At 35.1% G+C, this 25,329-nt stretch overlaps 2 protein-coding genes across 3 annotated transcripts in view; one reads left to right on the top strand and one right to left on the bottom strand.

Annotated features, from left to right (window-relative positions):
- Positions 1-292: 292 nt before the first annotated feature.
- LOC108772624 (uncharacterized) lies at positions 293-8,287 on the bottom strand. Its single transcript, XM_018538194.1, is given in 4 exon segments — positions 293-5,403; positions 7,352-7,612; positions 7,615-7,731; positions 8,242-8,287. Coding segments are annotated over 4 exon segments (5,535 nt in total).
- Positions 8,288-12,616: 4,329 nt separating this feature from the next.
- LOC108772883 (F-box/LRR-repeat protein 20) overlaps positions 12,617-25,329 on the top strand; it is a 20,136-nt gene continuing 7,423 nt past the window's right edge. Inside the window, exon 1 of one of the 2 annotated variants that reach the window (XM_018538527.1) lies at positions 12,617-12,835. In XM_018538527.1, the coding sequence (XP_018394029.1) occupies positions 12,806-12,835 (30 nt within the window). In that variant the 5' untranslated portion in view covers positions 12,617-12,805. The remainder of the gene's footprint in view (positions 12,836-25,329) is intronic. The other variant, XM_018538528.1, reaches the window with a different exon arrangement.

Below are 25,329 nucleotides of genomic sequence, written 5' to 3'. Positions count from 1 at the left end.
GTTTATTATTCTATATATAAATTAATAATTATGGATAAACACTTACTTTTCATTAAAAAAACGGAATTTTTTCTTAAAATTTATTCAAACCTGAATATTATCGCATTACTAAGCGTTAAATTAATTATGGAAAAAGTAAATATAACGATTCATAAGTAATTTCAGTAATTTATAAACTTGCAAACAATAAAATAAAAATTAAAAAACTGAATTAAAATTTTTACTAAAATGCTTGTTATGTACCCGTCATTATGTTCCTCGCTTGAAGATGTTATGGTTTCATTTTTTACTATCATTTCTCATTAACCATAAAGACATGATCTTCGTTAAATAGACGAACTGCACAAACAGCATTTTTCTTCAGTTTACAAGTTTTCTCAACAGAATCAAAATAGAGAGGACCAGGACATGTTTGAACCCACGCCACCATGCCACCGCTACACAAACAGAATTTTTTGCAATCATCGTTTGGGAGTAATACTCCAAACTCAGGTCCTTCTTCTGGACAAGTACCAATACAAGTAGATGGATCAAAATTGTTATATGTCTCACGTTTGTTGTTATCTTCATCAGTCAGAGTTTTTATCGAATTGTCGATCGTTTTATCAATCGTAAAAGCGCTATTTTGATTGTATGAACGTACTCCACAAACAGCATCCCTTTTCCGCCTGCAAGTTTTCTCAACAGAATCAAAATAGAGAGGTTCAGGACATGGTTGAACCCATGCTACGCCACCACTACAAAAACAGAATTTCTTGCAGTCATCGTTCGGGAGTAGCACTGCAAACTCAGAGTCTTCTTCTGGACAAGTACCGATACAAGTAGATGGATCAAGATCGTTATATGTTTCATATTTGTTGTTATTTTCATTAGTCAAAGATTTCAGAAAACTGTCATTTTTGATCACTTTAGTAATCATGAAAGCGTTATATTGATGGTACGAACGTACGCCACAAACGGCATCCTTCTTTTTCTTACAGACCTTTTTGACAGAATCAAAATAGAGAGGTTCGGGACATGGTTGAACCCATGCCACGCCACCACTACAAAAACAGAACTTCTTGCAGTCATCGTTCGGGAGTAGCACTGCAAGCTCAGGGTCTTCTTCTGGACAAGTACCAATACAAGTAGATGGATCGAGATTGTCATACGTTCTATGTTTGTTATTTGTAGTGATTAGAGTTTTCATCGAATTGTCATTGTCGACCAAATTATCAATCATGAAAGCGCTGTCTTGATTATATAAGCGTACGCCACAAATGGCATCCTTCTTTTTCTTACAGATCCTTTCAACAGAATCAAAATAGAGAGGTACGGGACATGGTTGAACCCATGCCACGCCACCACTACAAAAACAGAACTTCTTGCAGTCATCGTTCGGGAGTAGCACTGCAAGCTCAGGGTCTTCTTCTGGACAAGTACCAATACAAGTAGATGGATCGAGATTGTCATACGTTCTATGTTTGTTATTTGTAGTGATTAGAGTTTTCATCGAATTGTCATTGTCGACCAAATTATCAATCATGAAAGCGCTGTCTTGATTATATAAGCGTACGCCACAAATGGCATCCTTCTTTTTCTTACAGATCCTTTCAACAGAATCAAAATAGAGAGTTACGGGACATAGTTGAACCCATGCCACGCCACGACTACAAAAACAGAACTTCTTGCAGTCATCGTTCGGGAGTAGCACTGGAAACTCAGGGTCTTTTTTTGGACAAGTACCAATACAAGTAGATGGATCGAGATTGTCATACGTTCTATGTTTGTTATTTGTAGTGATTAGAGTTTTCATCGAATTGTCATTGTCGACCAAATTATCAATCATGAAAGCGCTGTCTTGATTATATAAGCGTACGCCACAAATGGCATCCTTCTTTTTCTTACAGATCCTTTCAACAGAATCAAAATAGAGAGGCTCAGGACACGATTGAACCCATGCGTAGCCACCGCTACACATACAGAACTTTTTGCAATCGTCGTTTGAAAGTAACACTACATACTCAGGATCTTCTTCAGGGCAGATACCGATGCAAGTAGACGGATCAGGATTTTCAACTATTTCATCAATTTTTTTAATGTTGTTCTTTTCGTCTGTCACATTGCAGGCATAATTCTCTGGGAAATCACAGACTTTCAGAACAGGATTAAAAATGAGATTTGGGGAGCACTTTTTAAGTGTACTAATGCCATTCTCGCAGACGTAATACAAATTGCAGTCGGTATCATGAGGAATATTGTAGGTTCCTGTTATTTTTTCGCACTTGGTTGGTGTTGATGTAGTGGGTATGTTTCCTTCAACGTTGCAGACAACGTTCTCCGGATAATCGCATACTCGAAGTTTTGGATTAAAGTATAAGTTTCTAGGACATGTCTTCAAAATCTTCTTACCATTGCTGCACTTATAGTAAGATCTGCAATCGTTTTCATGAGGTATTTCTTTATTGTCATCGTAACATTTACTTAAATCGGGAGTGATAGGAAACGAGCCTTTAGGAATCGTCGTTGTGAAATCATTGCATCTGGCTTCAGTTGGCACGTTACAAATCTGACGAACGTAATCATAGTGTAGCCCATTCAAACAATCTCGAAGAATCCGTTTTTCGTCAATACACTCATAATATTGCGTGCAATCGCACTCGTGAGGCAACAGTACTTTTTCTATGGAGCCTGCGGGAGGACAAACATCTAATATGATTGTCGGTATAGGTTGAGGCCCAGGTGTATTTAGATCACATTTCTTTTGCGGATAATCGCACATCTGTATAGTAACGTTGAAATGAAGTCCTTCTATGCAGTGTTTTAAAACTTTTTCACCTTTTAAGCATAAATAATACTCGGAGCAGCTATTTTCATGACTAAACGCTCTGTCGTTTGGAGAACATTTATTGTTAGTATTGTGATCGTTAATTTGGATGTTGTGAGATGGAAATGGCGAGACGCATTTTACTTTGGTGCTCCAATCGCAGACCTCTGTTGCGTAATTAAAGTACATGTCGGTTGGACATGTTCGTAATACCTTGTCACCTTCCACGCACTCGTAATATTGATTGCATATACATGGATGAGGAAGTAGTAATTTTTCGGTGGATCCCTGAGGAGGACATGTTATACGGGGTTCATCGATAGCTGTTGATGATGTTGTAAGTATTGTTGTAGGCGGCGAAATTGTATTAGCAACACATTTGGCCTCAATTGGATCGTTACAAATTTGCCAAACGTGATCAAAATGTAGACGATTCGGACAAAATCGAAGAACTTTCTTTCCACCAATACATTCGTAATATTGTGTACATTCACATTCGTGAGGCAAAAATACTTTCTGTACGGAATCTGGAGGAGGGCAAATATCCAGATTGATTCTCGGCGAAGATTTGTTTAGATCGCAACTCTTTTGCGGATAGTCGCATGTTTGGATGGTTGTATTGAAATGAAGTCCTTCCTTACACTGTTTTAAAATTTTTTCACCGTTGGAGCACAAATAATATGTAGAACAATCGGTGTTGTGTAGAAATGCTCTGCCTTCTGGAGCACATGTAGTATTATAATCATTAATTGGAATGTCGGAGCTTAAAATGTTAAAAGTTGGAATCGGTCGAATACATTTTACTACTGAGGCCCAGTCGCAAACCTCTCTCTCATAATCAAAATGTTTGCCGATTGGACATGTTTGTAAAATCTTTTCACCATTTATGCAATCATAATATTGGTTGCATAGACATGGATGAGCAATTCGCGCTTCCTCCGTTGATTCCCTTGGAGGACATTTTTCACGGGGTTTATTAGGATATTTTGTTGTTGGAGTTTCTGTTGTAATTGTAGGAGTTGTTATTTCTTTTGTAGTTGTTTCTGTTGAAGTTGTAGTCGTTGGAGTTGTAGTTGTTGGAATCGCAGTCGTTGGAATCGTAGTCGTAGTCGTTGGAGTCGTAGTCGTTGGAGTCGTAATCGTTGGAATCGTAGTCCCTGGAGTCGTAGTCGTTGGAGTCGTAGTCGTTGGAATCGGAGTCGTAGTCGTTGGAGTTGGGGGAGAAATTGTAGTATCAGGTGACGAAGTAATTCTTTTTTCACAGTCTACGTTTTCTGAGTAATCACATTCACCGATTACTGGATTGAATAATAAGTTACTTTCGCATCTTACCGATTGTGTACCTTTTATGCCGTCGACACACCAATAATAATAATCGCACATAATTTCATGAGGAATCTTATAGTGCTTGCCATTTGATACGCAAATCCAAGCTATTGGATCCGATTTTGCCGGCAATGAGGAATTAAACGGTGGCGAAGTCGATGATGGATTTGATCTATCCATATTCGGCAAAGAGTTATTACAGTTTACGTTTTCAGGATAATCACATACACGAAGCAGTGAATTAAATAATAAATTGCGGTCGCATTTCTGGGGGATAGGACTTACCCAACCATTGAAACATGAATAGTAATAATCGCACCTAGTTTTATGGGGAAGCATGTGTATTTCGTCATCAGACGTGCAAGAATCCAATGACGGAGTTGTCGGAGAACTCGGTGTCGGAGTCGTCGATGTTGTAGAACTCGGTGTCGGAGTGGTTGGCGTTGTAGAACTCGGTGTCGGAGTCGTTGATGTTGTAGAACTCGGTGTCGGAGTCGTTGGCGTTGTAGAACTCGGTGTCGGAGTCGTGGATGTTGTAGAACTCGGTGTCGGAGTCGTGGATGTTGTAGAACTCGGTGTCGGAGTCGTCGATGTTGTAGAACTCGGTGTCGGAGTCGTCGATGTTGTAGAACTCGGTGTCGGAGTCGTTGGCGTTGTAGAACTCGGTGTCGGAGTTGTTGGCGTTGTAGAACTCGGTGTCGGAGTCGTCGATGTTGTAGAACTCGGTGTCGGAGTCGTCGATGTTGTAGAACTTGGTGTCGGAGTCGTCGATGTTGTAGAACTTGGTATCGAAGTCGTTGATGTTGTAGGACTCGTTGTCGGAGTTGTTGGCGTTGTAGAACTCGGTGTCGGAGTCGTTGATGTTGTAGAACTCGGTGTCGGAGTCGTCGGTGTTGGAGAACTCGTTGTCGAAGATGTCGGTGTTGTAGGCGTTGGAGAAATCGTAGTATTTGACGTAGTTATTGATGTCGAAATAGTTGATGAAGTTGTCGAATTCGATGTCTGACATCCTGCACGCCAGGGCCAATCACATACTTGAAGTTTATAATTGAAGTGTAATTTATTACCATCCTCATCCATGAAAGGGCAATCTATTTCCTTCCCTTTCACTCCCATGTGACAACTATAGAATTTAGTACAGTCATTTTCATGAGGCACAAAAACTGTCTCATTCTGTACATTGGTCTTGGGACATTCTGTTGGAATATCAGCTAGTGATCCATTGAGGATACCCAATGTGACCACGTATAAAGTGGCCACTAAATATGTGCCTAAAATTCAAATCAGTATATGTATATATATGTAATGTTAGTTATTTTTTAAATTAACTTTAGTCATTAAATTTGAAAAATAATATATTATCCAAATAATAAAATATAAATACATTGTTTATAATTTAATAAAAGAATGGAAAATCTATGAAGTAACTATATAATAATAAAAATATTTTTAATTTATATACATATATCTACGAACAAAAAATAGTCATTGAGTATGTGCGTAAAGTTCAAAATAATATGTGTAACGATACGTCAGTTATTTATGAAATTTATTTCAGTAATTAAATTAGAATAATAGTATTTTACTCATTAAATTTATAAGTATATATACTTTGTATATAATTTAATTTAAAAAATGGAAAATCTACAAAGTAACCATACATATAACAATAAAAATATCTTAAACTTGCATGTATTACTATATTGTTTTATGTTTCTTCATGTTGACATTTACGCACAACCAAACACAATTACACGCACTGCACAAATTTCTCTCTTTTCCTGCGTGCCCAAATAATTGTTCTGCACATTTGCCACTCAATAGTTATCCAATTTGTTAAATAATTCTCTTGTTTGTTTCTATTTTATCACTTTATCGGAATTCCGTCAAACACTCACCTTTCATCGTGGAAAATCCATTCGCTAAAATTGAAAAGACAAGTATCTACTTCTTCACTTATTAAATTGTTAACTGACGAATTCGTCTTTACGAAATGAGTTTTATAAGCGCACGGCGCGTTATCGCATAATATGTGCTTATCATATCTTATACATTTGAACTCCTCTCAAAAAAGTCACTTAAGCATATCAAAGCAGGTGCAAAAATATATTTATATGTATCAAATACAGAGTGTCAATTAAATAAACGCGAAATAAAATGATGAACGTTCATATAGAGGACAGAAATTTTATTTTATTAAAGTATTCGCCTATCACAATGGAAATAAGAGTATAATAATCTCAATATAATTAAAAATATTGTAGTAATAAAAATGTTATTTTTTTTAGGAAATATTAAAATATTACTAAAATAAAATACACAAAAGCTAAAAGTTTCTTAACTTTGTTTAAAAATTTAATTTCTTATGTGATTTTTGTAAATTTATTTATTAATTATTTAAGATATTCTATCAGTCTATTTGAAACAACAATGTCTTTATATAGTGATCACATATACAATTTCTAGAAATATCTTTAATAAATTTCTTTTGAAATAGAAAAAATATATTAATTTTGATCGAAATTTTCTGCATTTTACGATTAAACTGTGTAATTTTTCGATAATTAAATAATATGATAAATAATTGTAATAATATACAACTCGCGATTAAAGATTTTTTTTTATTAAATTTTCTTACGACAGTTTTATTTTAATGAGATTTTAGCTTCAAATAGTTGCAAGAAGTTATGAAAATTATAAAATTAAGATAAATGACATCTTTTAACATTTATAAAAAAATCGTGAATTATCAGACATATTGTCATCGAGAGAAAAGAGAAACGATTAAAAATTTTGATATAATAAAATAATTAATTTTATTTTACTTTCGAATAATCAGACACAGATATAAGTAATAATAATGATAATAATAATATAATCAGGTCATATTAAGTACTCTGTTATCTACTGATAACATTTATCAATTTGGTAATGTGTATAAATAATTTTCAACTTTAACCTACAAACACAAATGTATTATATGAATCTTGCTAAACACTTTTATTATAATACGTTTATTATTCACAATAAGAAATTATATCGTCTACACTAAAGAAGAGATACGTGTGTGTTCGAATCATATCATTGTTTCTTCCATCTCTTCAGTCCAATATGTATGAATAAGCGATACAAGTATGGGGAGTCAAAACTTCGCTTCTTTGCATTTCAATTCTCATCTACCAAATTTTGCGCTGTATCTCTTGTTTATCTGTCATGGGCAATTGGTTATCTCTGGCCAGTTGCAGACTTGCTTTGCTTCGTGAAAATGTAACTCGGGTGGGCAGGACAAAACGATAAGCCTACCGTTGCTGTATGAGCAAAATTTGTTACAGTCATCCCTATACGGCAGAAGTACCACTTTATCCTTAAGACATGAAATTGGAAATGAACCGACACAATTAGACGGATTGGCTTGTTCCTTGGGTATATCTGATTGAGTATCTGAATTCAATCTGAGGAAACATCCTGCAGGTGGCCAGTGCACTGCTTAATAACGTTATTGAAATGCAGACCATCGGGACACTTGTAAATTGTGCTCTCGTCTTCGTGACAAATGTAATATAGATTACATTCCTTCGGATGAGGCAACCTGATGGTGCCTGAGGACGGAGAACTCAGGTGCCTTCACAGATACTCCGGTAACGATAACAGTCAAGGCGGCAATAATCACCATACAATTACCTGTAAATTGTAAAATTTATTTTCGATTCATCACGAGAAGATCTAGATTTTTTTAACAATCCCCCCTTGCATATTTCTTGATTACGAAAATGATTTTAATCTCGCTGCGTATAACAAGGAATAACTATTATCGACTTTTATAATCGAGGGCACCACCGATGATGCAGGATTTGTTCTCGCCAATACGCGTTAAAAAAAAACAGTGACGATAAAAGACTATATCTTTTACCGGAAATTTGACTTACTTAGATTTAATGGTTAAATCTTGTCCTAGTTTTAAACGGATTTTCGAGTGTTCATGAAAAAAGAAGATAGAAAACAAACTTAATCGCTTACGATATAGGTCGCGCACTTTAATATCTGACAGGCTTGATATCAAACTTACGCACACTAGTATTAAGAAACTAAATCGTTACTTATCTTATTACTTATCGCGTTATTTATCCTGTTGTTGCATATCGTGTTAAAGATCATGTAGTCAGAAATTTCATTGTAGTTATTTATTTCATATTTGGTATATCAAAACATATCACATATTCGACAGTTATAAATACAATAACTGGCGGTTGCAACAGACGTATTGATTTTTATATCAATCACACATCTTATCGTTTGATAATAATCTTGCAGGAAGTGTATCTTATCCCAAAAATAATCTAACTGCGAAACCGAAAGATTCCTTTATAACTTGATAATTAACTGATAAAAATATTCAACATCAACCTCAAAATCAATTGAATTAATCAGCAGAATTGTGTAAATATATTATTTCGAAAATTTTTTAAATAGTGCAATAGAATATCATATGTTCAATATGTATATTTATGAATTTATATCGCATTATTTTTGGAATTTTTAAATGTTTTCAAATAATATTCAGAATAACAGTTATATTTCTTAATGAACGTGCGAAATCTTAACGACATTGATAAAAATAAAAATAAAATTACAAAGCGAGCGATTTAGGTGAATTTTTTGAGAAATGAATATTTAATGATAAATCATCGATTATCTATACGTATCATATGAATATATCTCGTATACAATATATATTCGCACTTCTGAGGTTGCAGTGGAAACCATTATGTCTTGAAAAAATTTTCATTAAAATATGTTTTATAAATAACCGTACGAGTCTTTTTACAACGGAACGAGAGAGGGAGAAAGCAACCAATAAAATACATATGACACTTAAATATAATAATCTGCAATAAAACTGTAGTTTTATCTAGAACAGCAATTATATCTCTTTGTGTGTATACTTGATAAAATATTTTATTTCCCAATTTATGGATAAATAATAAAATAAACTTTTATAATAACCGAAAGAAGAAGAGCAAATAAGAGTGCAATATGTATGTGTACCTTTTTCAAATTTGATCACGACTTCTGTATGCTTTTGAATATCAGATTAATTAAAAAAATGTAAGTCTAATGGGACTTTCAAATTAAAAAATAATAATAATTAAGTAGGACCGATGAAAAAGTGGATCAGGTATGGATCTCGATGAAATAAATTAATTGATAAAGTAATCGACAAAGTCACATACATTTAAACATTTTATTTTAATTTCGAACCATCTTCTAATAATCTTACTAGTATTAAAAAATAGCCTCAACGCTTTCTATTGCATATGATTAGATCAATCCTGGATCCTTAAATATGTACGAGTATTGGTCACAGTTGGTTGGTAAATTGAATAATCTACATCGTAAAAAAATATGGATGGATTTAACACCATGCAGTGTTAATGTAATTTTCACTGTGTTATATATAAACATCAATATGGATTTAACGATATGGGTTTTTAAACTGTACTATGTTGGTGTTGATAGTATTAATATCAGCATAGTGAGAATTATATTTACACCGCATGGTGTCAAATCTATACCTATACTTTTTAGAATGTATGGGCTATGATAATTGTAAAAAATATGGATGTAGATTTAACACCATGCAGTGTTAATGTAATCTTCACTGTGTTAGTTTAGTATAAACATCAATATAGATTGAACGCTATGGGTTTTTAATCTACACTATGTTAGCGTTATTAATATCAACATGATGAGCATTAACATTGGTGTTAAATTCGTACTTATATTTTTTAGTTTGAAAGTATGGGCTACAATAACGCGGCTTAAAAAAATAACATGAAAATTCTATAATTCTATAAAATACGTCTACCAATTAGAAGGCAGCATTTTTACTTATCAGCTGAAACAGAGAACAGAAAACTAAAATTAAACTAAGTACAAAAGTTTACAAAACAATTTACAAAACATCGTGAAAAACGGTATAAAAACAAATATAAGTGTGGAAAGAAGTCCGTAAAATGAAAATAATAGTTAAATAATGTAGAAATCGAAAGTGAATAATAAATCAATATTAAAGATAAAAAAATATAAAATTAAAAACTGAATAAATAAAAATAACCTCGAAAAAATAATAAATGGTGAAAGTAATATTATAACGCCTTCTGTTTTGTAAGAGCAAAGCGAATGCGATATACATATACGTTTGAAAGTTGTCTAATTAAATTTGATATTTTCCGATTTCGCTTTATCAATACCGACAATTGAAATAAATATCGAGTGACGTCACGTTACCGATAACGACAAGGTTACGCGGACTATGTCTGAATTCTTGTGAGGGCACAAAGTTCACCGATTAAAAGATCAAGACGCGCTCTAAATTATCACAATAGATCATGTCATAAATTTTTATTACATATTAAGATTATTACGAGGCGATAGGATACAAAGTGGAGCTATAAATCTTTCTTGGAGTACAAGATTGTAGTTTACGCGTTAAAAACAGTCACTCGTGAATCACAATCAACCTTGCAAAAAAATATAAATAAAGATTGCGTATCCAATCTGTTAGCTTGCATGTATGCAATCTTTTTCCTTTACAAATACATCTGTTACTTTTATTGACTTTCTATTTGCGATAAATTTTCATCATTTACGTCACAACGACAATTATTGATATATATAACTTATAATTATGTGCGTTTAATGAATATATAGTAAAAAGTAATACATTTAATTTTATGTTAAATCATTAATTCAAAATAATTATAACAATCTTCGAAATTAACGGGCTTGTCTACTAGATTACTTTGTAATAAGTATGTTTCTTTTTTATCACCTTTAATCTAATGCTTTGATAATGTCACATTGACCTGCTATTGAATTTTATAACTGAAAAGGTCGATATCAAAGCTTTTCAATAATATTGCCGCTTTGTTTACAATTCGGTGCAATTTAGTATAATCGTACAATAAGATGTATAATTGACGATAAAGAAAACATTTTTTTTTTCACTTAATTACTTAATTTTTCACATATGATTATAGATGAAAATTATTTACAAACAAAATACTTTTCTCTCTCTCTCTCTCTCTCTCTTCAGATTCGATATAATTACTTATTATAATATGAATTGCTTTGTATCTTAGACTTTAAAGAATTAAATAAATATAATTACATATTTTATTTATACAATTATTTTTACTAACTGTATAAAGCATTAACTATATTTTATTAATCTACTAAAAACAACGTATTTTTAGACATTTCTTAAGAGCTTACAATGGTTAATGCTTATCCAATTAATCATCATCCTACTACATTACGCAATCCCTCCATTATTGTGTCATAGTGATATCATTCTTTATAATACGAAACATTGCAAATCTTATATTTTTCTGTCATTTTGATTACTTTAATTTCAGAGTTGTATTTTACACGTAAAATATAATAACATCTATACACGTATAGTGTATATATAATGTAAATTGTGTGCAAACTACGTTTTACGTATAATCTATATCTACGCGATCTATGAATTATTTGTTATATATTTTTTATGGTTGTACTGAACTGTATGATAAAGTTTCTATCTTTTGTTTATATATTTTTATTTATCAACATTAAAGATATATATTGATAATTATAAAATCTATACTTCTTGCATTGTGTACGTATGTAATTCAATTTATAAACACATTTTCCATTGCTTGTATCATATTTATACATGATAAAGATTCGTGTAAATTTAACGCAATCAATACGTAAATATTCCACGTAAACGTAATCATAAAATATATTTGAGACACAGTCACAACTCTATTTAACTTTCGTTCCGTTCAGCTGTGATTCGCGTTTATTACGCGAAGAAAGTGTCCGTAGGCGCCTAGACAAGTAATCAGCTGCATTATCGCAACGCCCGCTCATATCAGATCATTGAGACTTCTCACATGTCGCCTCCCGACCCCTCCATCCGTAAATTAAATATTTCGGTCGAGTCATAATTGAATCCAGGTCAACGGGGCTATTTCCCGACCGCGTTCTCTCTACCCGAAGTACGAATCAAAGCGTACCTAGCAACACGCGCCGATCTTAACTCCATGCGCGTGCTTTATATTTGGGACGAGTTGCCGCTTGGTAACCGCTTGAAATCCTACGTCGGTAACGGTGCTGCCTGTAATCGCTCAACCACACCAAGATCGCATGTGTGTCGAACGCGCATTCGTGCGCGCGCGCGCGCGCACACTCTACTATCTCCCTTTGTTTTCGAAGCGCGAATCGCGCCTCTCTCACGTCGTTGCACACAAAGTGCACGTCGCCGTCGTCGCTGTCGCGGCTGTCGTCGTCGTCCTACTCCCTCAAAAATAACGATCCAATGGGAAGCGTGTAAACAATGGCTGCGAGCGCGCTGGTTGGCCGCGCTGTCGTCAAGTCGGCCGCTTACGGCGAATCAGCGGTGCGGCGCGCCGCGGCGCCGACGGAAAGCGGCGGCGCACCGTCCAAGTGGCAGTACCCCTCCGTCCCCCTACGCGATTGCACGTCGAGAGCGTTCAGTAGACTCGGCCATTTCTCTCGCGAAACGTAGCGACTCGCTCAGCCGCGCGACGGTTTTTTTTTTTCGCGACTGCACCGTGCGGGGTATACTCCCGGAAGTTTTGCAAAATAACGCGACGCAAAAGGATGATACACTCCGGGCGCACCAGGCTCGAGGTAAGTCAACCGCGCGGACGTAACGTCGGGCCAACGCGGGGACCCGATATAACGCGGCCGCGGAAACGCGCGTCGAAGTGCTGCCACACACCAAGTCCGGGGGGGTCGTGCGTGTTCAATGTTGTCATTGCCGTGGCGAACAGCTGATTCGTTCCCCTGGCCTCCGCGAAGCGTGGCGGCCACCACGGGCATCCTCGTCGCCACCGTTTTGCGTCCCGATCGTGACCAAGACGACGATTGTGACCTACGACAAGGACGACGACAGTGAAGGCGTCATGCGCCAGGGCATTCTCTCGTTATTATGGCTGGGATGGCTGGCTGGCTGGTTGGCAACACGCTGTCATTCTGCGAGCCTTTTTCATGCGTGCGACGTATATAATTCTCATCGACCAACCTAGGCACAATCGTGCAATAAGCGAGCTCAGCTAGCTGGCCTAGCTTTAGTCAACCAGCCAGCCAGCCATCCAGAGCTCCGTTCTTTGTCCTGTCTTTCCTCTTTCCTTCCGTCCTTCCTTCCTTTCTTTCTTTCTTTCTTTCTTTCTTTCTTTCTTTCTTTCTGTCTTTCTTCACTTCTCTTTTTCGCACTCCGCCTATCGTTCCCTCTCTCTCGCGGTCGCCAGCGGTGGCTACGTCGCCAGGCGGTGCGTTCTCGTTGTTAAATGCACGCCTCCCCCTCCCCCGCGCCCTGGCTACTGTCCTCTTTGTTCTTCGCTCCGGCGGCGTCCGAGCAGCGACGACGACGACGACGACGCGCAAAAATCTCTTCGCGCTCTCTGGCGCACGGAGGTGAACCCTGACGTTGAAGATGACGACAACGACGTTGTTCAAGCGCGCCAACAGAATGTCAATGAGCTCGTTGTTGCTCGCGACGCTGCGAATCTCGTTGGGTAGACGGTACTCCGCAACGTTACTTTGCGCGCGCGTTCTTCGGACATCGCTCTCTCTCTCTCTCTTTCTCTCGGCGTCGCAACGACGTCGTCATCGTCGTCGCCGTCGTCGATGGTATAGGCGCGGAGACGTGAACGCGTAAACAAGCGGGCGGGCACGCGCGTGGCCGTGCTTTTGACGAGAACGTGTGTCTGCGAGCGCGATAAGCAAGAAAAGCTGTGAATGAACCGCGTTTCCGTAGCATTACATCTCGCTGTTTTCAACAGCATCTAAGTAATTCATGGCTGTGTGCGCTTGTGTGTCTGTGGGAGATATTTATTTTTATTCAGTTTGCTTTAAGAGAGAGACGTATCAAGCGTATAGTCTCTCTACAGAAAGGGAGTAAAATTGGAAATTCATATTTTCCTTATTAAAAAAATATATATTATATACGTATATATATACTTAAAAGAGTATTGGTATGGATTTAATATCATGCAGTGTTTATATAATTCTTACCATGTTGATGTTAATAGTAACTTAGTATAAATTTATGATCCTTAACGTTTATATCAACACTATCATATGGGGTGTAAATTTAAAACCCATGGTGTGTTAAATATACGTCGTATTGGTGTTAATATTAATACCAATCACCAACTAACAATGAGAAATATACAGACACCATACGGTGTTTACGATATTTTTTTAGAGTGTATGAAACACATTTCAATAAGGTCAATATTTATTTTTAACAATACACAATTTTATAATTTAAATAAAAAAATTTCTAATCTATATCTGTATTTTTTTAAATATGTATTCTTATTGTTTATTTTTATTCAAGTTCTAAATCACTGCCAGACTCTTTGTATTACTTTCAAATTATTTAAAAAATTGTAACTTTCTAATAATTTTTCCATTTTATTAAAAAATACGTGTAAATACATCCTTAACATTTTTCATATATCTGAAATTACGCGGCGCTCTCTTACGATTCAATATTGCGCCTGATGTGTTAATAACAGGAATAGTATAATAAATCATGTTTTTTTTATTTGCTTTCCTATCTTGCTGTTTGGATTAGATAATTTGAACATGTTAATAACGCGTTGTTTGGGTTTTTATTAGATTGGACATTTAAATAGCACGGATATTGTACGCATAATTTATCACTATTATCTGTTATAATTGCGAGACGTTCCGCCGATGTATCAAATTAATTTTTCAGTAGTAAAAAGTATCAGTAATTTAGTAAAATAATTTATATGTTTTAACTAAATATTCATGTCTCTTTAAAAGAATAATAATAATAATAACTGTGAAATAACGTCTGTATGTGTGTGTATGTATGATTAACACGTTCACCACTCCATATCGTAACTGTTATAAATAAAAAGAATATACGCGCTAATACACAATAGACGCATTTTTTTGCCGAAGCCGCGCTTCTGACAAATCCTCCTTTATTGTTTCGCCTCTATTTGCCAGCCTTCGACTAAAGATGCGCGTCGCGACGCTTCTCGCGCCGTGTTATTGCGGCAGCAAATGTAATCCGTTTCTGCGAGAGACTCTGCTATTTTTATTACTTCATTCATGAGTTGTAAATTGCGGAAAGTTATTGGCATGCACACGGGGCCTTGCCGCAGCGTCCACATGTCGAACCTTACAAACTCCAACGCGCGTGTAAGAGCGTATAAATAATTAAAATATGAAAATGATTGGCGTGGAGGATTTACATTTTGGTCCTTGAAATGTTGAGATTGCGTATTCGCGTATATACTCGTTAGACTATGAGATTAGATTTTCGATTAAATCCACTTTAATCGATGGTAATCTGTAATGTTCTTTCCACGAATTGATTTATCGTATTTCTTTGTCCCCCGTTGTGTCTTCTTTTCTCTCACGTAGCGCTGCTTTCTTCGTCAACATTGGTTCCCTTCACGCTTGATATGACTCTTTTTAACTTTACTCCGCCGTGCTTTTTGTACACAAAACAAAAACCTGTACGTGTTCAGACTTTGTGAGAGAAAGAGGAAAGGATCAAATTTGCAGGAAATTGTACAGAGCGTAGCTAAAAGGAACAGATCCATACAGGGCGCTCTAGAATTGGCAGAAAGTGGACATACGCAACATTATTCCTTGTGAGAGAATTTTCAAAGAGAATTTCCTCTGAGTAAAAATATCTATCGAGGGGAGATCATTACTTTTCGCCACTTGTTCACCTCTTAAACACGCTATCTCTCGCTGATACTAAATCTCGTAACTAATCTCTTAACTCTCGAATTAAAATACCGTTGAATCAGAAAGTCCGCTTTTTAAATTCTATCTGAAAAGAACGAGCTTGCTGGAGTATCTAAAAATTTAGGTTGCTGCAGACCTGAAAATAATTTTGTAAAAAAAAGTGTAATAAGTGATATTGTTTTGACATTCTCATAGAAAAAAAAAACGTAGTAATATAATTAATATGTAGATCTGAAAATAATTTTGTTGGACTATAAAAATAATTGTATTATTAACTGTATTAAAATAACACAAAATAATTATGTAGAGAATGCTTAAATTTGTTATTATATATGTATATAATGAAAAAGATATACTTTTAGTGCTAACAGCTATATAAAGGTAATAACACAAGGTTTATGAATGTACATACATAGTTGAATAAACTATTTTATAATTGCAATAATTATAAAATAGTTTATTCAACAATGTACATTAATTCTACATATAACACTTGTATAATTATCACTTTTGTAACTTCTACCATTGTGTCTTTTTCTGTAAGCGTAGCAACCAGTTTGAGTGTCCTACATAATTATTATGATGGTTCAACAAAATTATATTTTCAGCTCTGTATCTCTCTAGATGAATTTTTAGATACCTCAGCGAAACCGTTCTTCTTATATTCAATATTTCGCAATATATTTTGAAAATTTGTCTTCAATTTTAGGTCTGATTAGTGTCCATTTCTATCAGTGTAGATTAACTTTAATCTCGGTTTAACTTACTTCGTATCCTTTTCTAGTTTTGACCATTATAGAAAAAGAGAGAGTAAATTAAACTGGGATTAAAGCTAATCTGCATCCGTAGAAATGGACATAGGTCACTCCGGCATTGAAGCAGAAATCGCAGAAATCTCACTCGCGTTGCGCTGCGTTTGTCTTTCGCTTTTTTCCGCTGCTTTCCTCACGCGTAGTGCTTACAAACCCGTGGTTTATCGTTCGCGTCTGATAATCACGTCGGTCGTATCCGAACGCCGAAATGCAATCGTTCGCAATTCGCAGCCTAATTTCCTAGCAACACGCGCTCGCGATTCCACGAAGAGGAGGAGGAGGATGCGCGCGCGCGCGCGAACGCGGGCGCATCGGCGCGTGTCGCCCGTGTCACGAACGATCCTCTCTCGGCCGTCGACACGTCGGTGTGACCTGAGATTTCGCGGTACCAAGACCTTGCAATCTCGTCTTTTCAGAAAATTGAACAAATACAATATATCAGCGATGTATTGTATTTCATTACGGCGCGCCGTATTAGCGCGCCTCGACTGTCCCAGCTGTTCACATAAAAGTGACACATTTCTCACCATTTCTTACTATCTTCTCTCGCCTTACTCGCCCCCTGCCGCGCCGTATACCCGATTCTGATCGAAATATCTTGAGTATTACTCTGAGTGCTTCCAACGTGAAATTGTGTTTGAAAATTTCTCAATTTTCTCGCGTACAAATCACTGCCTGCTGACTATTGTAGACGAATCGGGATAGGTGCCAATTTTCTCAGGAATATCTCGAAAGATATTCGTTATTCCACAATGTTTTTATCGTGGTTTATTATTAACCAACGGATTCTATAGATATGTTAGAGTACTTTCTAAGATAAACTTGCCTAGGCACCTTGTCGGCGCGCTTCCTCGTGACGGGCGATGCGATTTTTCGCGAGAGCAAGAAGCCGTAACGGCATATCAACGCTGTGCGATGCAACGCGAAGGAGGTCGTGCGAGTGGACTGTAAATACACTTTGTTTTGAATACGAAAATGACGGTTTTGTATAGGTATTTAAAAATTTAGCTGGATGTATAACTGTTTATAAATATTAAAGAAACAATGGTAAACCAATTTCTTCAGTTGAATAACATTTTATGATTGTTAACTTTTGTGTATGTCAAAATATAAATCAATCTATTTCAAAGTATAATCAACGTCCATGTTAATGTTTGCACTTAATAGTAAATTTAATTTAAATTTAATACATTTTTTCAGTTAAATTGTTTATTGTTTCAATTGAATTAACGATACATTGAGTAGAATCTATACAAATGATTATAAATAACTAAAATTGAGTATAATTAAACATTACGAATTTAACAGTATACAGATCTGAAAATAATTTCGTTGGATTATTAAAATAATTATGTAACACTCAACCTGATTGCTAAAATTCCGAAACTTTTTGAAGCGTTGCTCATCATGCTTAAATTTCCTATGTAATTACACATATTTTAATGATCCAACAAAATTATTGTTAGCATACGTGATACTTCAACAAAGTCCTTTATGTCTGTTATCTCACGACTATAAATATTCGTTCAAGAGCGATTCTTTTTTCGTTGATTACCGATTTTAATTAATTTGATGGATCAATTAGTAGAATTTTTTAGTTTTATGTCTTATTTACTATCTCGCAAACAGGATGCGTGAGCATGTAATGTAACATACAATATGCGTGTATGAGTCTGCTTTGTAAATGTGCAAATTAAAAATGATATAATGTTGTTTTTACAATTATGATTCTTTATGTAATTTATTTTTATGTTACTAATAATTTGTGATTGCAATTCTTGGTGTGAATCGGTTTCATGTAACTGATATCATATAAATAAAAGTTGCGAGGAATATCTAAAATATCAGTATTTATATATGATATCACAATGAGGTGTATGTCGTTTATTTGTTTATAACAACGACACAGTTTAGAAAACATAATTTTCTAGAAAATATATTTGAATATTTTGAATCATAAAAATTTTGAAATATTAACCTTAAAATGCAATTTTGCTGGAATAATTGATTGTAGATGAATAAAAATATGTTTTTTTTTAATATATTCTTTTTTTTCTTATGTTTTTATTGTTTTCCTTACAATTAACTAAAAAAATAACAATTTTTTCATTGTTATTATTATACCGAATACGCAATATGTATGAAATAGAAATCTAAATAATATATGTATTTAAATGAAATCGAAAGTTTTAACGTAGCAGTGATCCGTGAATCGATTTCCATTAAAAAATATTATACAATAGTGAAATCTTAAATTTGTCCGAGGTATTTCCACTCAAAGACAACTGTTTCATCCGTGCGCTATTCTCCCGATATCCTAACTTTTCACGCCGGATAGTCTGCATAGTTTCATTGTGTCTGAAATTCCGCAACGAAATCCTGTAACAAGAAACGGAGCTGCTCGAATATCTGAAAAGGGGCGATGCACTTTCTGATCGACGCAATTAAATATCGATGCATTTTTTCCTTGAAACCGTATCGGATCTCCGATTTCGATCAAGTAACCTACCAGTAGGATTGGCGTGGCGTATAGGAGATATCGCTCGAACGGGATTTTGTGAAAATCATACGACGAGGATGATCGCGGCAGATGGACACGTAAACAGAAGTTCCAGGACGCGCGCGACGTTCGGCCGCGCACGCGGATTGACGTGTTGCATCGTGCTCTGGCGCATGTAATGGAGTCTGTCGAAAACTGAACGTGTGCTAGAATCGGTGACAAACTCGGGCAATAAGCGCAGATTTCGGAAAGGAAAAGCGGTCGCTCTGTAATTATTGAACGTACACAGTGAATGCAAAAAGGAATTCAAATATGGAAGGTTTTTGTTTAAAAGACTTATTTGTAGAATACGAACATTAATTAGTAATTTATTAACAATGCCAATCTGGCCTAATATAAATTTTGCGAAAAGAACCGTCGGTTTAGAATACTTTAGAAGCTAAATTCTAGACTGTAACTTTTTGTGCGTACAAATAATATATCATTTTTCATTCTTGCTTATTATTATAAGATGATAATATATGTATTTTTTGATTATTACACCTCTTTTTACGTAAATTAATTTTGAAAAATATATAATCTATTTTATTTTTTGTTTTATAATGCTATGTTTGCTTTTCTAAAAATAAGGTTTACTTAAAAGATATTTCCTCTGTACGAATATTGTTTGCACTTACTGTAATAACGTAATAAGAAAAATAATACCGTACTTCCGCAAGAAACGAGACACAAGTCGAAATTTTATGGATTTTGTATTATACGAATTTTTTGTATTCTAACAGTAAATATTTAATAAATCGACTTTCAGTCAGGAAAATTGAATTCAAGTTGAATTTAAATCGAAAATAAAAAGAAATGAAAGTTAAATAGAAAAATGACAATTACAATAGAAGCAGTTTTTATAGACATCTAATTCTAACATAAAAAAATTCATATCTATGTTACCTCTAAATTTGAAACAAAATTAATATTTACATTACGTCTAAACTTGAAACAAACAATTGCTCTGGTTAACTCTACATTAGCTCTAGTTAACTTACGTTTAATATGCTGTTAAATTCGTAATGTCAAATTATACTCATATTTGAGGTATTTTTAATCATGTTTTTAGGTCGCTACTGCTTTTACATATAGTTAATTTAACTAAATGGACTTTACAAACAATTTATAATAACTCAGAAATATGGTTAAATTAGAATAAAATATTCGTTATTATTTATACTAATTGTAAGTGCATACGTTAATATGGAGCGTTTGTTTATTTTGAATTACTTTGAATAAATTACAGAAATGAATTGATTTAGATTTTAACATACATGGAAGTTAAAGCTAACAGAGAATGTTATTTAACTGAAAGGATTGAATTATCATTTCTCTTTGATATCTAATAATGTATAGCCACAAATAATTAATTTAAAAATATGCAATTTTTATCCTGTCTAATATAGTTTTAATTTATGTCACTTTTCTTGCCAAGATGCCACATAGTTCGAGTACTTGTGAACAAAACAATGTCTAAGAAGTATGAATGTGAAATAAATTTCAATATTTGACTTCAATTTTTTTTTTTTTATAGAAGAACGTGTTTATGGAACACGATTCTAATTTAAATCAAAATTCTCAATCGAATAACTTCGTTAAACGAAATCAAATAGAATTCTAAAGATAAGAATCGCTGTTTTTCTATCTCTTTTCATTATTATCGAGTTGCCAGCGACTTCTTTTATTGCATGTCCTTGTTTCTTTTTTTCTCCCGGTCGCGAAGCGGAGATTCTTGACGGCCGCATTGATCTCTCGAGTTCGCGGCCGTGATATCGCCCGCTCATGAGTCTCCCTGATAGAGATAAGAAATAATAGAAGGCAATCGTATCGGGACCGGCGACGTCGCGTTGGGGTCCTCGCTCTCTCTCTCCGTCGCTGTCACGTCGCGTCGCGTCGCGTTGCGTTGCGTTGCGTTGCAATTTGCGCACTTTGTTTATGGGCGCACTATTCCCCGCATGCCGCTATTTGTCTTCCGCGTTTTAGCACACGTCGCGGCGCATATGTTACGTTGCACAGTGGCGGCTGTGTGTATTTAAGGCGAATGCCGAATCGATGACCGCTTATTTTGCCGCGCTTTTGAGCCCGCCCGCGCGGATCCGCGCGCACGTACCCAGTGAAATTCGAAGAAATAGCAGCCAAAAAGAGAATCGCTCTCGACGTATCGCGTAGTTAAAAACAATCTTCGAGTGTTTGATAGAATGGTACGTAAACGCACAACGGAACGCGAAATATGTATTAATAATGAATTCTCAAGTGGAGGAATAATACAGTTGGATATTAATTTGCGCACATCAGGACTTACAAATGCGTTTTAACCTTTAGCAGGAAATTTCGCGGTTAACGATAACGGTTGAAGTCGTCACGCGTGTCGTCTTGTTGACACTACCTATCGCAGACACAAAGACCGTCTAATCTTGAGTATGGCCGATCAGCAATAAGTGTATATCGTTGTATATTACCTTTCTCGATACATATATTACGTACATTCGTTATTTTTAGATCTGACACCAATCGTCGTGTGATCGTTAAACCAGTCGCGATAGACCATTTAGATACTTTCTATCAATATACGTGTATATATATATAACGAAATAATTTATTTAAAATAAAATTAGCTGTGCCTGAGAATTAAGAGATGTCTAGCTACTTCTGGTCTTTGAAGAAACAAAGTTCGTTGGAGGGAAACAGGAGAAATACAGTATAGCGCTTAAATTACAATACGTTTAGAATTACAATAGAATATTTTAATAATGACTAGATCTTTTGTGCCCGACTATTTTGGTTATTTCGTTCGCCGCGCACCGAGAACGCGATTCCGGATTATACGAGTCATAATTATTCACGAGGTTACGCTCGTATTTTGCGGTTTAAGGCCGAAACGCAAAAGCGTATCTTCGTCGCATCGATGGCCAGGCCAGGCCAGGCCGCCTTCGTTATCCTGTATAATTTTATGCAACGCTTACATACTTCATGCGATAAGACATGGAAGTTTTGAAGAGTTCGCCCGCTCGCGATCCATGCATATACGGCCATTATTGATAAAAGCGCTTCTATCTAGCCTTTATTTCAAGGACGCACACAATGACGAAATGGACGTATCCCAATTTCGCGGCCGAAGTAAAATAAATCCCTCGCACGCGAGCACCAAACGCGAAATTTGCGGGCGAATTGATCATTTCTAAGCTCAACGCATAAACTCTGTAAGATTTGTCTATTTAACGACGTCCGCAGATGCCTTTTGCATGTGTAGATCTGTTGGTCGGGGATCGTTGAATGTGCAGACTCATTGGAAAATTTAACGATTTGTAATAAAATTGCCTGAAAGTAGAGGATTATTGACATTGAGAATTACAAGAATCTGCAATGGTAAATTGTGCTAAAATTATTCGATAAATTTTCTAATGTTTTACATAAGCCATACTTGCATGAGATAATTTTTTGCTTGGAATGTCACATTGTGAAATGACATATAACTCAAACAACTTTTTGTTTAATTTTTTTTATGTTATAGGTATCGTCGTGGCGTAATAATTTTATTATTAAGTTTGCAAGAACGTGTTGTCAAAGTATCCTTATCCAGACGGCAGGAATCTCACTGTATTGAAAAAAAAATTTACTGATTTTATTCGTAATTTGTTCGAGTCACTAAATTTTTAGGAAACAAATTGTAAATATATTGTAATAAAATATATTACTAATTTATTTATTAATATTTACTATGAAAATATGTTTATTTATTAATATATATTCCAAATTTATACTATTCCAAATTTTTTGTAGACACATTTATGTATCTCACTTTCAATTTCTATTTGCGAAGGAAACTGAAGGTACAAATTTTTATCTCACCCAATTGGCATTAAATAAATAAACGTTTACAAAAATAGCAATTGGTAATTATAATTTTATAACCTGCAATACAATCTGCAACAATTACTTATCCTTATGGCTATGTAAGATGAGAAGTTTTCTCATTATGTATAGTAGATCGCTTTCATGTATGTATCTCACATATGTAAATGAATTCATTGATTTATTTATAACACGACAAGGTATGACTGACGTTAACAAGATATCCAAAAAAGGCATCTTTTGCAGCTATCGGAAGTGAAGAAACAGGTTCTTTGTTTTTATCTCATGTAAAGCCGTAAAAAATTATCTTACGTAAGATGAATTTTATGTGTATTCTAACATTATTTTGGTCTCTGAGCTGAATAGATTGCCTTGAAATATAATTGTACCAAGTTATTTTTTATTTTAAATTATCAGTAGTTATCATTGATATTATTATAATGCAAATATTTCACAAGTTCCTTTCTTCTTTTGACTTGTTTACAAGAGCATCAAGGCCTTATTTAGTTCCTACAGTTGAAATCACTCTGTCACATAATCCCCCCACATTATATATAGAGTATATATAGAGTGCCCTAAAATTCATGATAATATAAATAATATAGCAAAAAGGTTATTGAAAAAGTAAATAATAAAATTATTTATGAATGTTTATTTTAAGCAACAATGTCTCAAATGTAAAAAAGTTTAAATACAGCTAATTACAGATCCTAGTTAAACAATTATATATGAATACTAGTAATGGTGCTGAAGTATGTGCTTACGATTTATTATCTAAAAAATTACTGCTTAAAATAAAAATTTATAAAAAAGTAACGGTTTTATATTTAACTTCAGATAATTTTCTGATTATGATATTTTGAGTCACAAAGGGACACTCTGTGTATATGACATACATACTAGAGATGAGAAAAACGTACATACAAGCAACTCATTAATTTTTATTTGTCCTTACAATGTATTCGTTATGTGGGGAGATACATATACGCATGCATACATGGACACACGCACACAAACACGCACAGTTGTTTCATTTTCCGCGAGATGAAACAACCTTAAGTCATAAAAAGGAAAGAAAACATTCGAGATTTACTTGCGAGCAACTTGCGCTTGAAAATGTTTTGTGGACCCGCGCACTGTACTATTCTGCATGCGCCATCATTCTTCGCCGCTTGTTTCCACTTCTATTAACTACCTGATAATCAAGCATTTCGCGAGCGTGCGCTTTTCTCGTCGAAAATACGACGAGACGCGGAGCCGAGCGAGGAAGCCGTAGAAAAAAGAATTACTTGTCGTAACATCAATGAAACACCCTCCTCGTCTCCCCCCTGCAGTCACACAATAGCTTTTCGATTAATTAAACGAGGATAGCCGGGCAGAAAGCATTCCACAGTAATTAAATAAAGGATGAAATTGCGATACGTTCAGTGACGCAAAGTATCGTTTGTCGGTTTGAAAAGGAAGATTATTTGACAGAAATTCAACTATTATTGAGATTGCACAAATGAATATATCATATATAACAATATTTGGAGTTCACTTCAAGTCCCTTTTATGTGTAGTAATATAATAACAATTTTTGCATAAAATACAGACTGCATTAATGATGCGTGTATGAATGTATGTGTGTATGACTATACGACTGGAAGTCGCTCGCTTTTGCTCGAACACGACAGCGTTTACTTGCGAATTAACAGTAGTATCACTTTCCAGTCAGTACAACATCAGAATAACGCAATCATTTGAATTCCGACTTTGCATACGCTATTGTTCACATCGAGATCGACGATGAATCATTAATTGGCGATTAGTACGTGCGAAAGGAAGTCGTATATCTGGAACACGTCGAGGTCGTAGGTGTCTATACGATTTATTAAATGTAAGAATTACTCGAGAGAGACCGTAATGTAACTGTTACTGTAATTAATAAAAATTACATTATTGTTAGTATTTGTAAAATTAAGCGAATTGGGACAATTGGCATATTAAATAGAAATAATAGTATATGGATAAGCAAATTGGAAATTAAGAATCTCAGAGTAACGTTATTGAGTTGAGGAGGTCCAAAAGTAGGATCTCGCGAATAATCGTGGACGGACCGGAGTTGCGGAGCTATGGACCTCATTTTTGTGTGAAATCCTCCGATTTCGAATGTACGGAATGAAAGGGGGGGGGGG

This window comes from Cyphomyrmex costatus, unplaced genomic scaffold (genome assembly GCF_001594065.2).
Source record: "Cyphomyrmex costatus isolate MS0001 unplaced genomic scaffold, Ccosl1.0 scaffold193, whole genome shotgun sequence".
Taxonomy (NCBI): Eukaryota; Metazoa; Arthropoda; class Insecta; order Hymenoptera; family Formicidae; genus Cyphomyrmex; species Cyphomyrmex costatus.
This window is presented reverse-complemented; position numbering and strand designations above follow the sequence as displayed.